The following is a 14443-nucleotide window of genomic DNA, read 5'->3' as shown; positions in this document are numbered from 1 at the left end:
GAAAAATGACAAATGTGACCTTAATGTTAACCTGAAACAGGTTCTTGTTTATTGTGAACAATCAAAGCCTTGATCGCTGAGCAAAAAAAACATACACTCTCTCACTCAGATCCACTTACACCCCTTCACTCACTGAAATTACTTCCCTTCACATTAACATTAAGGGACGTCTGCCATCAGTCTTACATGATCAAATATGTCTTAGGCCACTGGTTATAGATAGACTGGTACAAATGTGACTTGTGCCTGCCTGTGTGTTTACCTCAGTGCCATGGATGTCCCATTGACTGATGCAGCTGAGCATGCTCTGTGGGTTGGTCCATAGGAGCAGCTCCCCTGCCGTGCGTACCGCTCATCCCCGCAGCAGAGAATGACCAGAAACGCCCTCCGAAAAGCCCGGTTTAGGAAGGCGTACAGGAAAGGGTTTAGCCCTGAGTTAATGTACCCAAGCCACAACCAGGCTGTCCACAGCTGCCAGGGTACCGAGTAGTGGATGAAAGGGTCCACTATGTTGGTGATAAAGAATGGAGCCCAGCACAGGCAGAAACAACCCATTATAACCGCCAACGTCTTTGCTGCCTTGGTCTCAATGCGCATGCGGCTGTGACCTACAGGAGCCTGCTCTGAGGAGGAGGAACCTGTTGGTGTCCTAAGGCGGTAATGCTCCAAAGGATCTGAGGAAGTGGATGTCCTCACGGTAATGACTGGAATTGTGCCGGTGACTGGAGCAGAGCCGGCACGTTGAAGTGTCTCTATCTGCCGCACGTGGGTCATGGCAGTAACATAGATACGCTGGTAGGCTAGGACCATGAGGCCCAGCGGCACGTAGAAGGCCACTGCAGAGCAGATCAGGGCGTACGGCCGGTTAACTAGAAACACACAACTTGTGTCGTTCGAGCCTCCCGCCAAGGCTCGCCGCTCTTCAATCTGCAAAGAGAGAAGACACAGGAAGAAAAAACAAGTGAAATATGGGGCTCCCAGGAGGGGATTAGTTTAACTTAACAAAAAACAAAAACATTAAAAAAAAAACTGGAACTATGGAAAGACTTAGGCCAGCTGTTTCCCTCTGCTTCCTGCCTTTTAGTTAAGGCGGGCTAAAGAAAGAGGTAAATGCTACATATTGTAATAATAAAGTACTTTGGAATATCCTTTGTCTGGCCAGTTGCCCATATCTTTGTCCTCTATATAAACCATGAGTAGGTCAAAGTAAATTAAAAATGTGCAGGCGGAGAATTGCCTTGAGCTGAAAGATTAATTTTATCTCATCCCTCTATGTAGCATTTGGGTGCAGTAAGGTAATGCTGCACCCTGGGACACTAGAATAAAACCAAACTATTGTCAAAGCAGAACAAAAAGTAATGCGTGACTCATCTTGAATTGAAAATGCACTCTTAATGGACTTTTAGTGTTTAAAGTGCCAAAATAATGCATTTGAAAAGCTAAATAGCAATGTCTCTATCCAAAAAAGACAACCTTGCTACAATTGCAGTTGTGAGCTGTTTAATGTAGGAATAATTATTCTTTCTACTGTCTACATCCAAGAGTTAGCAGAAACTCAGCTGAGGGGAGATTTCAGTAATGATGGAAGAAGCACGAGCCTCTTGTCACACGTTTCTGATTTGATAGTTTGGTGAAAAATGAAAACAATAATCGTTCCTACCTGTAAATGAAACTACACACAATAAGGTTTGTATACTTTTTGAGCAACTGGGTGTTAATTGGAAAAAGATTTAGGTTTAATCAAAGCTTCACACTTACATAATTATCAAAAGAAAGTAAAGAAAGGAAGTCCATCACATCGATTTCCTCCCTAATTATTGAATGTGACGTTCATCTTTGTGTTACATTTACTAGGTAACCAAAAAGTTCTTTAAGCTGACAACAGCCACATGGTAAACATGTATTCACAAAGCCTACTGAATAAACTGTAAGTAACCGTGTCACAGACAGCCAACTGTGCCGCTGTTGTTGTCCATTCTCCATATGGAGGTGGGTGCTTACTCCCACAGCACAGTGTCACTTAGTCGCGATAAGAGCCAGAATAATCTAGCTTTTTTCAAAGGATGAGATGTCAGAGTCTTGAAGTTGAATCTTGACTTTGCGGAGATGTGAAATTTTTATTTTAATACTTTAAAAAATTAGCCTTTTTGATATTATTCCTCCAGCCTTGTGATTGCAACAAGTCCAAGTACATGCAGAACAGGAGCCTCACACTTACAGCAAAAGTCCACGAAAGGTAACTTTCATCTGTGTAATTGTTTTGCTGTCTGTTGCCAACTGTGTTTTATTTTCAGCCGTATACATTTATTATACATTTCTTTGTACAATGCCTCAATATTATGCAGACCATCGGCAGATATATGCACTGAGAGATCCTCTATCCATTGCCTCTTAGCTTCGAGCAAAGGGTCGCATACCTGAGATATGTGAATCCTGGAATTAATTCTAAATTTTGGAAGTGTTTCCTTTGCCTGATTGTAATTTTTTTAGTAGCTGTTTGAGTGGACTACCTGTGGAATAGTTGAAAGGACGGCCCAACCGTTTAAACAGAGCACTACTCATTTGGACAAACCTCTAGAACTGTAATAATTTACAGATTTCTACTAGTTGATGTCAAATAAATTAATAATATAAGTACTTCCAGCTTTCTGCCACATTGCCCAGTTATCTGGTTTGTCTCTGCTCGGGAGTTGTTTATTATTCCATAGAAGTGCTTGAGGTATAAGCTCCGTGTAGCTTATGGCATAGACCACGGTGATAACCAGTCCCTAAGGTAAATTTCTATCTGAAATCAACTTGGCCAGCTCAATTTAATTAGATTTTATTCTACTGACAGAAAACTTTGCTGCAGACGGTATCTCCCAAATTGAGCATTTCAAGACAGAGATCAGTTTCAGATCACTATCCCTGAGCAGACACCTTTAAAACCAACCAGACAAATACTGTTTGGTTTAGCTTGTGCTTAGTGAGAAGAAATTTCAGTTTCAAACAATCCCTCTGAAACAGAACAGAAGCGTAATGAAAAACACATCGGCACACACACAGACAGCATTTAAAATAATCCTATGCAATTTTGTATACCGTGTATGACTTCTAGCCATTGAGACAGCCATTAAAAAAGTAACACTGGCTTTGTACGCTGCCAGACAGAAAGATAAGAGAAAAGAGCTTTTCATTAAGTCTGGATGAATAAATTCATCTGTCCCTGCCTGCCTCTGGGAGTCCTGCTGCTCATTTCAAGGCAGCTCTGAAACAAGCTCATGCCAGAACATACCTAAACCAGAAGGAAATGCTTGTTGAAGTGCTGTCTTTGCTCGCAGCGAGAAAGCCTCCACAGGGACTGGAATTGTTTTGTGATCATTCTTTTACTGTGCCATTGTTTCAGGGATTGAAAATGTTATTAGAAACACTCAGGCGCAGCTGGCTGCCGGCGGAGCTCACGGGCGCGTCACTGCAACTCCCCCTGGCTTCTGCTCCGCGGCTGCTGAGTGAGCCCTCATCTGGGACTCTCCTCAGCTCTTTCTGGGACAGTGGCGCGGCTGCCCCTCTGTTGGTCTTCCTTGGTCTCTTGTGTTCTGGGGGCCTCTGGATGTCTGGAGTTTTGATCTCCGCCACACCTGCTTCACGCCCTGGAGGACGGGGCTGTGGCCCCCCCACACCCTCTAGCAGATTATTACATGAAGGAACCTTTTAAAAAAACAAAAAACAAGCGCGTCCATGCTCACAGGTGTACACACGGGTGATCACACCCACAAACTACACCCTTTTTGGTTCCTACCTCAAAGCACACTGTGTTCTGTTGATCTTATGTGCTGCACAATAATGTTTAACATTTAGTATTTACTGTCATATTCCCATATATCATTGTGATGTTGTTTATTCTATTACTCTTGTTCTCTTCTGCTTGCTTTCTTTTTTCTTTCTCAGCAGGTGATCCAGGTGATTGATATATGCATTTTTTTTCTCTGCCCGTTCTGTTGGTTTTTGTCTTTTGCCCTTCTCCCCCGTCCCTCTTCTCAGCTGTTTCTCTTTCCCTCTTTCTTTCTCCCCTTCTTTCCCCCAGTCAAGTCTGTCCCGTATTCAGTAAGTGAAAATAAAATAAACAATAAAAGGTGAATCAAATGGACCATTACGGCAAGGCTGGGATGGTCAGTTTGGTAAAGTAAATCCGTTGGGCATCTTTCTTTGCCTTTAGACAACAATTCTGATGGCAAAAGAGCCAAACGGGACAGGCCAAAAAAAAAAAAAAAAAAAAAAAAAAAAAAGAATATTAGACTGGAGAGGTTAATGCCGCTTTTGCCCTCAAAGAAAGAACATACCTCTCTTTAGGCATTTGAGAGCGGTATGAACTTTTCTTTGTGATACTTTGTTTAAACATACTGTCTGTTTGGTTTGATTCAGGGGTCGTAGTAAAGAAATGTAAGCATTAGAACTATGTAGCCACTTGTTTTGATCTCATTAGTGATGGTTTCTGATCTGAGCTAATGAGGACTTACAATATCCTCGATCCCGATGGCGTTCCAGCTTTGCATGATGGGTAGAAAGGAGATAAATGTGGGAATGAGCCAACAGCCACTGAGCATGACTGCCACTCTCATCGGGGTCATCTTGTGTCGATACACCAATGGCTGGCAGCAGATGGCATAATACCTGAAATAAGACACAGACACTAGCACACACATACTTTACACTAACATACAGATTTAAAAATGAATGGGGGGTTGTGCTTCAGAGGTATGGGGTATTGGGCCCATACTCTATTCTGGCTTATTTGATCCCTGTATGACGGTAGAGCAGCCATTGCTGTGAAATAAATCAGACTTTTTCCTACTTTTGTAGGAAACCTTACTGACTTTCTGTGATATTAAACTGTTTGGCTGCTCTTCATAGCTGATTCTGTTCACTTTTTCTGACAGAAATACTAGGTTCAACATGGTGGCATGACCAATGCTTGCTGCAGGATCTGCTTACACCAGTAAAGGCAATATAAGGCAACAGCTAGCTTTGCCTGTCAAAGTCGTATTTTTGTTTGTGACTCTCTAAGGGACATCAGAAGCCTTTGCTGAGATCTCATAGATTTTAGGAGGGCTACCTTCAGTTATCTCCCACCACCGACAGTCAGCGAATTTGCGGTAAAGAGGGTAAAGGGCATTGAGTTTTGGAGGGCTGACCTCCAGCGACAACACCACAGCTGTCATCAAGAAGGCACAGCAGCTTCTCTCCCTCCTCTGCAGAAGGAAGACAGCGGACCTCCTCACTTCAGCACTGACAGTCTCATACAGATGGGCCATCAAAAACATTATTACATACTGGATCACTTCTTGGTTTGCAAACAGCAGGTCTGAGGATAGCCATAAGCTGAAGAGGATTGTGAGAATAGTAGAAATGATTATTCTCTGTTTGAAATCTACAAACAGCACTGCATGGGCATGTCCTACCAAGAGGACTACCCGAGGGCCGACCTGGACACACACGAAAGATTAGGTCTCTGCCAGTTTGACAATGTTTTGTATTCTTCTCAAAGAGTGGGAGGCTCTGGATGAAGAGAGTATAGTCTGGGGTACCTGCTTAGAGGGCAGCCCCTACGACCCAAATAAGTGGTAGAAAAATACAGACGGATCATTTGTTAGGTGTGCAACGTAAGTAACTGACTGTCTTCAACATTAAATCAAACCCTATTTTAAAAAAATGTTTTCAGTGGGGAAACACATTGTGCCATCAATATATGCCTTTTTTACACAAACACAAACCTATCCAGTGCAATGCAGCAGAGGTGCAGGATGGATGCTGTGGTCAACAGGACGTCCAGAGATGTTCGCACCAGGCAGAAAATCTCTCCATAGCGCCACTGGCCAGTAGTCAGTTCGATGGCAGCAAAGGGCATCACAACCAGAGCAACCAGCAAGTCAGCAAACGCCAGCGAGACAATAAAGTAGTTTGTCTTTTTCTTTCTGGGAGAAGAAGACAACCATATAGAAGTTGGAGAAAAAAAAAGATCCAGAAAAAGTTTGATTTACTCTAAATGTTCTGTCTTTAAAAAGGGAAGCGGCTTAGTCGGCGCAACTCTGTAAAAATATGAAAGACAGGCATGTTTTTGAGTATAGTTTTATAAATAAATAGTATTAACTTCCATTCCTGCAGTAAAGTCTATCTTAAATAAAGGTCTTTAATAAGGTCTCAAAACTTTTGAGGCACAGATCCAAAAAATTTATTTTTGGGGAAGTTACCAAATGTCAAAACAAATTAATGCCCATCTTTCTGTCTACCTGACGGGGTTTGTCATGACAGGCTGAATGAAATTTGAGTGCTCTGACATTTGATGGGTTTGTTTAAATATTACTGCCAAAATGAGAACCATGTCGTTTGAGAAAAAACAGATCTTCAAATGCTGGTTTAATTTTAAAAGACGGAAAAAGAAATTCTGAAAGTCATTATCTCACTCAAAAAAACTTTGCTACATTATGTCAGGTTTATTGTATTTATTTTTAAGATTACTAGATTTTTATTTTGGCTTTTCTGGACGTTCTCAAAAAAGATTTTAGGGAGCATTTGCAGACAGAAGATTTAAACCTTCTTCTCTGCTGAAGTCACAAAAAACACAGCTGCTGCTGAGAAAGACAACAGTGCTCACCGCAAGTGTCGGTCCTTGCAGAGCGCCACCATGACCAACAGGTTGCCAAAAACTGTCATGATAATGATGAGCGAGAGAAAGATAGAGAGAGCGATGGTCTCCAGGGAGCTCAAGAATTCCTGCTGCTCCTGTTGGCCTGGCTGTTGTTCTTCAGAGTTTTTTATATCATCCAACAAACTGCAAGAGAAAAATAAAACAAGTAACCGACCAATAAATCAGTTATTAGTTGCATATGCTATAGTCTGGTTATTGAATGGGATATGCATGATGTAAGTTTTACAATGGGTATGGATAGATTTATCTTAGTTTATCTTTGCATGCAAATTTGATTATTTTATATTATGTTACTTGTATGTTGTCTCTCTGACATGTATCTGAATTTTATGGGTCAACTGATATTATATGTAGCTACCAAGACAATGCAGATGAAAATCAGCTAACAGCTTAAGCTGGGACGAGACATTTTTCCCCCAAATGTGATAAATGTTTCTTTTTGTGCATGTTCCCTCAGAAAATTAAAAAAAAAAAATCAATCAAATGGCTGTGGGGTGCTTTCATTTAGCACACTGTGTAATTATAGTTGGGCTGACACCTGTAAGTGTGATCAGAAGGTTATAATCACTCATGGTTGTCATGACAATTCAGATAATCAGAACCAGAATCAAATTGTATTAATCACAGAGGCACTGTTTTTTTTCCAGTGTGTAAAGATGGTACAGCATACATCTTTAATGACTTCAACAAATTTGAATTTATTTAGTACTTTCTTGAATCCACACAGGGTCAAAATTATACATACATACTCGCAATTAATCTTTTAATAAGTGATGTTGTAATGAGTGAAGTTTCTACATTGTTTTTTAACTTCATAAAGCCAAGGCCTATTAAATACTTCTCATTAGCAGTGTTGGGTAAGTTACTTTAAATTAGTAACTTAGTTACATTACTAGTTACTTCTATCAAAAGTAACTCAGTTACTTCAAGTTACTCGTTACTTTCAGAGTAACTAGTTACTAGGGAAAGTAACTTTGGTTTTACTCAGAATTCTCTTGTTAATGTGTTGCTTCCGTAACTGGATACCCAGCAAGATTGCCAGTCTTCTAGCTTGCTTACTTGCCACAAGTGCACTGTGCCACCTACCAATAGAAAGGAAAAAATAATGTGCACATTTCCACGAGAGAAATCCCACACCTGATTCTATCCTAGCCTGCTTTTTACATCCAACACAAAAACTGCAGTCGTGGTGCGTTCGATTGTACTCAGAACTCGGAAATTCTGCCTTCTGAATAGGAAGATGTAGGTAACACCAGACTGCAGATGAGCTGCATACAGGGCTGGACTGGGACAAAAAAATCGTCCCGGGCATTTTGGATAGGAAAAATTATAGGAAAAATCATAAAGCCTTTGAATGAAAATAAACGCTGTTGTGACAGTGATGTACACTGTTCTGATGGTATATATGTATCAATCTATCAATTGTTTGTTGCAAGACTCAGAAAATTATTTTTTTTAAAAGTGAGACATTTTAAATGAGAATAAGAAAGTATTTCCTTGTGCCCCCCTTTCCCTTTTAATGCCCTACATGGACCCCTGGCAACACTTTACTAGATCCGCCCCTGCACAGTTACCAGCTGTCAGCTACTTAGAAAAGGATCCTGGGGTTATTTGTCTCTCAGAAACAGTTCATAACTTCCCTTCAACTCATTCATGTCACCTAAAAGGTAAACCTGTTTCTCCATCACCTGCTCAGCTCTGATGATTCAGTAACATCAGGACATCTCCTGGTTTCATCTTCATGTTTCCCTCTCACCACATATCCAAACCGACATCATGACCAGCAGCTTTTACAGCTGTGGCTCCAGCAAACATCAGCTGATAGTAGAAATTAATATTAAATAAATTCTAACAACAGCTGATCAAGCTTAAACATGCTGCTGTTGTTTACCGCGACATCCGCTGGTTTCCTCTTTCTGGCGCAAAGTGGGCGATAAACAAACAAGAGAGAAAAGCCGATCAGCTGATCACTGATCAGTTTCATGATTGAAGTAGAAACAGGAGAGGGAGGGGGAGAATGAGAGAAGAAGAGGCAGCTGTGCAGCAAAGACACAGAATAACTCCAGCTTTGTGCCTTTTTCATTGTAGCTGAAGTCCGGGACAAACTGTTCCTTTTCACCTCAATATGAAACGCGTAATATTTTCTCTGAATACCAGACGATTCAGTTTTTTACGAGACGGTTGGCAACTCTAATAATTAACCTTATGAACAAAATAAAGTTCAACATCAGTAACATAGCACCCACCCAGCTGTATACAAACCCCGTCATGCTAGCTAGCACGCAGTACGAAAAAGTCAGCATAACGAAAATAAACTCCAACTAAACTTGGTTCATATCTGACCCAGATGGACTGCAGGTCATAACTTCTTACCTGAAGTTCAGGTCACCTGACACTCGGACCAGCGGCCGCTTCGGGTCTCTCCTCCTGCCTCCCTTTTCCTTCATCCACCTGCTGGCCTCCACCACTTGCTAATGTTATTGAATCTGTGGAAGCTCCGCGATAGCCACCACACGAAGTAACGAATAACGAGCCTATCTAAATCCCAGTAACGAGTAACGCGTTCCCGGTTTTGGCATAATAACTAGTTACCGTGCTCGTTACCACAATAATAACGTAGTTACTGTAACGCGTTACTTAATAACGCGTTAGTCCCAACACTGCTCATTAGTGCAACAACTGGTAGTTTCTTTTTGGCAGCAGAAAAAGTGTTTGTTTGACAATGGAAAAGTCAGTGAAGATCTAAGAAGAAGAATTGTAGGTTTACACAAGTTAGGAAGGTCTCTTGGAGCCATCTTTAAACACGGTCTGGAAGAAGACCCAAACTGCCCCCCTCAAATGAAAGGAAATTGGTTAGGATGTTCAGGATCAACACAGGTACTACTTCACTAATGGACTGAGAGAGTGCCAACCAAGAAAGAAGCCCCTGCTCCAAAATGAACACCTTCAAGTTCGAAATGCATTCTTGGGAAAAGCTTTATGGTCAGACTAGAAAACAACTGAGCTTTTTGGCCACAGGTTTGGAGACGTAAAGGTAAAAACACTGTGCCAACTATCAAGCATGGTGGTGGTAGCATCATGCTCTGGAGATGTTTTACTACCAGTTGTACTGGTACACAAAGTGGATGCAGTAATGAAAAGGAAAGACTACCTTCAAACTCTAGACTTCACCACAACAACACTGGCTTGGGAATACATAAAGGAGGCTAACATTAAGCTTCTGGAACAGCTTTCCCAAAGCCCTAACCTCAACCCTACTGAAAATTAGTGCTAAAAACTCAGGTCCATGCCATAAAAACCAATTTAAATGAACTCTATTAATTCTGCCAGAAATAATGCTCAATCATCTGACCAGTGGATATTGAAGCATCTAGTTGCGGTGCAGCTTGCTAAGGAACATTTAACTAAATATTAGTGGAGGTGTATGTATATATTTGAACCTCTGTGTATACTTTTGATCCTCTTCGGATTAGAGAAAAATCCAAAACATATTCAAACTTGTGCATTCAATTCTTGTTCTTTAAAGTAATTAAAGTCGCATGCTATTCAGTAATTCTATCCTGGAAAAAGAACAATTGAAATAAACCACAAAAAGCCCCAAACTGTGAAATTCATGCTAAAGTTAGCAGGGACTTAACATACTTGGCTTATGATTGTTATGACTTACTGTTGAGGTGATGCTGTGGCCATCACTAGTCATCTGCATTGAGATTAGCAAAGGAGAGTCCTCATCACCCCATGCTACAGCCCTGTTGAAACACACACACACACACACACAACCATGATGTAATGTTACTGGCTCCTAAAGTAAGTCTGCATTTTTCTGAAAATAGTAGTTGACCTTCTTGAATCTGAACTGACTGGATTTCACATTCTTGTTTGTCCATCTTGTGGCACCCATTAAGGAGCCAAAAATGTGGTACTTGTACCTCAAATAAGTAATTAGATCACAGCTTGAAAACGTGCGATATTTATAGGGCAAACAGTCTGCAGCGGGCAGGCAGCAGCTGTTGCTGCCAGATTAAATCAGCATGTTAGTTTATCTTGGTAATGAAATAATAATATCATACATGAGTGAGTACCACAAGGGGAAATTCTCCTTTCTTACTTCCTTTTCATGAATGTCAAAAGTCGGATTCCATCTACTGATGGACTGCCGGGACTGGTAAAGATCAAAACCTTTGTTTCTCCCGTTGAAAGAAATGCTGTTTACGTTTGCTGCTCTTAATTATGCCAATGAAGAAAGCAATCCTAGTGAGACCACTTTAAAAGTCAAAGAATTATCAAGGTTTAGAGTTATCGAGCATGAATCTTGGATGTTTTTTGAACATCTGAGTCAGAAATTGCTCTTCACTTGCTATTAGATAGTGAGTTTGCCATTTTCTCGTGTTTTGCATATGTATGGTTCTTACTCCTTTTCCTTATATAGCGCACTTAATGCAACCCAAAGTTCTGTAGCAGTAGTAGTGCAAATAAGTAGTAAATCTGCAGTGTACCATGAGGGCCGCACTATCCCTATCCGAGCACTGTATACAATCATGCTTGGCACTGGAAGAGAAATAACAGATGGACGAGAGAAAAGAGTGCATAAACAGCCATAAAAGTATTCATTTTGGGAAAAAAACGTCTGTTCACTTTAAACACTTTGATAAAAGGCTAAATGAATTGTGCTTTTAACACACCCTGAACTCTCTAAAGAAGAAGTAAGAAGGACTGAATGAGAGAATGATTTCAGAAAAAAAATCAGTGTAGTCATAGTTATATCTTTCATGTTACTGCATCTGTGATAGATTGGCAAACTCTCCAGTGTGTATGACAGATATGGGATGGGATAGACTCGCGCACAACCACAACCCTGAACCCCAGATAAGGTGAAGAGGATGGATAGATGCATGGATAGATGGATGGATGCATGCATGCATGCATGGATGCATGGATAGATGGATGCATGCATGGATGCATGGATAGATGGATGGATGGATGGATGGATGGATGGATGGATAGATGCATAGATGGATGGATGCATGGATAGATGGATGCATGCATGGATGCATGGATAGATGCATGGATAGATGCATGGATGCATGGATAGATGGATGGATGGATGGATGGATGGATAGATGCATAGATGGATGGATGCATGGATAGATGGATGCATGCATGGATGCATGGATAGATGCATGGATAGATGCATGGATGGATGGATGCATGGATGGCTACATGCATTCTGGACAACAAATATCAACTTTATGGCCATGGAAAAATTCTGGGGATGGCCAATTTATTTTTGGGCTCAGTGTCTGCAATCCCAACAAAACTCAGTATCAACTCCCTACTGCTGGTGAGAAATATACCACTTTTACATCAAAGAAAATTGTGATTTGCCTTAAAAAAAAAACTAACAAGTTCTACAAGGTCTGGGGTCTGTATCCAGTGCTGTATCATTATTTTAGATTTTAGTTTCTTTCTCTGTCACATTTCTTTTTGTTTTCAGTCACTGTTTTGTGTTACTATTCAGAACTGCTTGGTTAAGTTTAGGAAATGATGCTTCTGCAACATGAAGCGCATGTTAGAGTTCCATTTTACGTTTGGCTAGGATACCAGAGTCACAAGCCCTGGGTTAAAAATATAGTAAAGAAAGAGGAGGAATCTCTGAGTCTCACAGCTGTTACTTAAAACTAATACACCATGGAGCATAGCTACAGCTAAATGTGATACATTAGACATTTTTTTCTTGTGACTGGATTCCCATTGAAATCTTTTTCATGTCAAACCAAAGAGGCAGACTTATCAGCTGATGTTAAGGTTAGGATTCATAAATATATTACACCAACTCAGGACAAAAGTACATACTATTTGTTTGTATAGTGTTTGCATACTATTTGACTGGAAATGACAAAAAAAACCTCTAAAAATACTTGGAGAATATGCTCTCACATGTGACATTAAGCATCTGTTCATGAGGAACAACCTGTTGCCGATGCCTTATCAGCTTTAAGCACCTATTTCAACATGTGCTTTTCTGCCGTTTTATGATCCCTGTCCAAGCTCATTGCACTTGAGGGTCAGTATCATTACCTGACAGACTGTGAAAGCCAACGCTCCTGTCAACAGTACTTACTTCCTGTGGACAGATTACAGTTTACTGCATGCGATATCTGTGTATTATCCAGCTTTAAGTTGAATTTGAACTCGTGTCTGTTCCTGTGTTGACTATAATAAGACACATAGTGTAGATTTTAAAATTAATATTAATTTATTTCCTCTGATTCATAATGAGTCTTAATCCTGGCTTAAAAAGTAAGCAATGCTTTTCTCGCTCTGACCTGTCCAGACTTACGTATGTACTTGTACATAACATTTACTAGACATGAAAAATATAGTGGCGCTGAACAAGTGGGCTGAAACAAAACAGAGAAAGTTCAATCTGTCTTTTATCAAATGCTCCACTTCCTTAAAGCAATTAGAGAAATAACATGACCCAGGTAGAGTACACCACCTCCGCTGCATCCTGCTTAAGAGCATACAGTGCATACCATTTGTACTTACAAGAGCCGAGAAGTTTTAGGGTTTTTTTCAAACACATAAGGGACTCGTGAGGATAGATTATTAAAAACATAATGTTCCTGAATGGGTTGTTCACCATATTGGGCAGTATTCACAGGCATTTTTTTAAATCCACGGTTCCACGATCACTGTGTCTTTATTAAAAAAAAAATACAGGCATTGATTTGAAGTACCTTGCTAGTATGGGGTTGGACCCCCTGTTGCCTTCAACATTGCCTTAATTCTTCATGACACAGGCGCTGGAAACATTCCTCAGATCTTTTGGTCCATATTAACATGACAGCATCACACAGTTGCTGCAGACTGTCTCTATCATGCATAGAATGCACCTCCCCTCCATCACATCCCAAAGGTGCTCTATTGCAGTGAGATCTTGTAACTGTAAAGCCCATCTGGACATGTTCAATAAACCAGTTTGAGATTAGTTGAGATTTCTGACATCAGAAGATAGGTAAATCTTCTGGGGGCTCATAAAGAGATAGACATGGTCAACAACTACAGCTACGCTTATTCATTTTAATCAGCTGAAAGTGTGCCCACTAAATATCCCCCACATCATAGCTTCACCGGCAGCCTGAACCATTGATACAAGGCAGGATGGATTCATGCTTTCATGGTGCTTGACGCTACCATCTGAGGGTGTCAGCAGAAATTGAGACTTGTCAAAACAGGAAGCCTTTTTTTTTCAATCTTCTGTTTGTCCATTTTGGCGTGCCTGCGTTAATTTTAGCCTCAGTTTCCCGTTCTTAGCTTACAAGAGCGGCACCCAGTGTGCTCTTCTGCTGCTTTGGGCAATTTGCTTCACAACTGATGTGTTGTGGGTTCAGAGACGTTTTTCTGCATACCTTGATTGCAACAAATTGTATTTTTGAGTTTGGGTCATGGTGCTGCAATGTGGTTGGCTGGTTAGATATGAGCAGTTGAACAGCTGTACCTAACAAAATGGCCAGTGTAAATCAAAACTGCGGCATTTCAGGCCATAAAGCATAAATAATGAAATAAAAGTCAACTTTAGAGGCCCTGTAAAGCGTAGCTTTTCAAGAGAAAATACCTATAACCCTGCTTCTTTGCTCACAATCACACACCTGGCCAATTCAACAGGCTCAAACAAGTATACTAACACCTTTAGCTGGCCCCCGGCTCATTAGACATCTGAGCACGTTCTAGCTAAGCCGATTGTCCGTAATCTGT

The 14443-nt window shown here is 40.8% G+C and overlaps 1 protein-coding gene across 3 annotated transcripts in view; it reads right to left on the bottom strand.

Moving 5' to 3' along the window:
• The window catches only part of LOC308384039 (5-hydroxytryptamine receptor 4), a 61407-nt gene that overhangs the window by 33130 nt on the left and 13834 nt on the right, over positions 1–14443 (bottom strand). For all 3 annotated transcript variants that reach the window (XM_080862344.1, XM_080862346.1, XM_080862345.1), the window contains exons 2-6: positions 10353–10434; positions 6632–6808; positions 5751–5951; positions 4497–4650; positions 263–927 (exon numbers count right to left, since the gene is read on the bottom strand). In XM_080862344.1, the coding sequence (XP_080718470.1) occupies positions 263–927; positions 4497–4650; positions 5751–5951; positions 6632–6808; positions 10353–10375 (1220 nt within the window). In that variant the 5' untranslated portion in view covers positions 10376–10434. The remainder of the gene's footprint in view (positions 1–262; positions 928–4496; positions 4651–5750; positions 5952–6631; positions 6809–10352; positions 10435–14443) is intronic.

The sequence above is a fragment of the Rhamphochromis sp. 'chilingali' genome, assembly GCF_963969265.1.
Source record: "Rhamphochromis sp. 'chilingali' genome assembly, chromosome: 2".
In the NCBI taxonomy this organism is placed as follows: Eukaryota; Metazoa; Chordata; class Actinopteri; order Cichliformes; family Cichlidae; genus Rhamphochromis; species Rhamphochromis sp. 'chilingali'.
The sequence above is the reverse complement of the archived record's forward strand: the minus strand, read 5'-3'. Positions and strand labels throughout refer to the sequence as shown.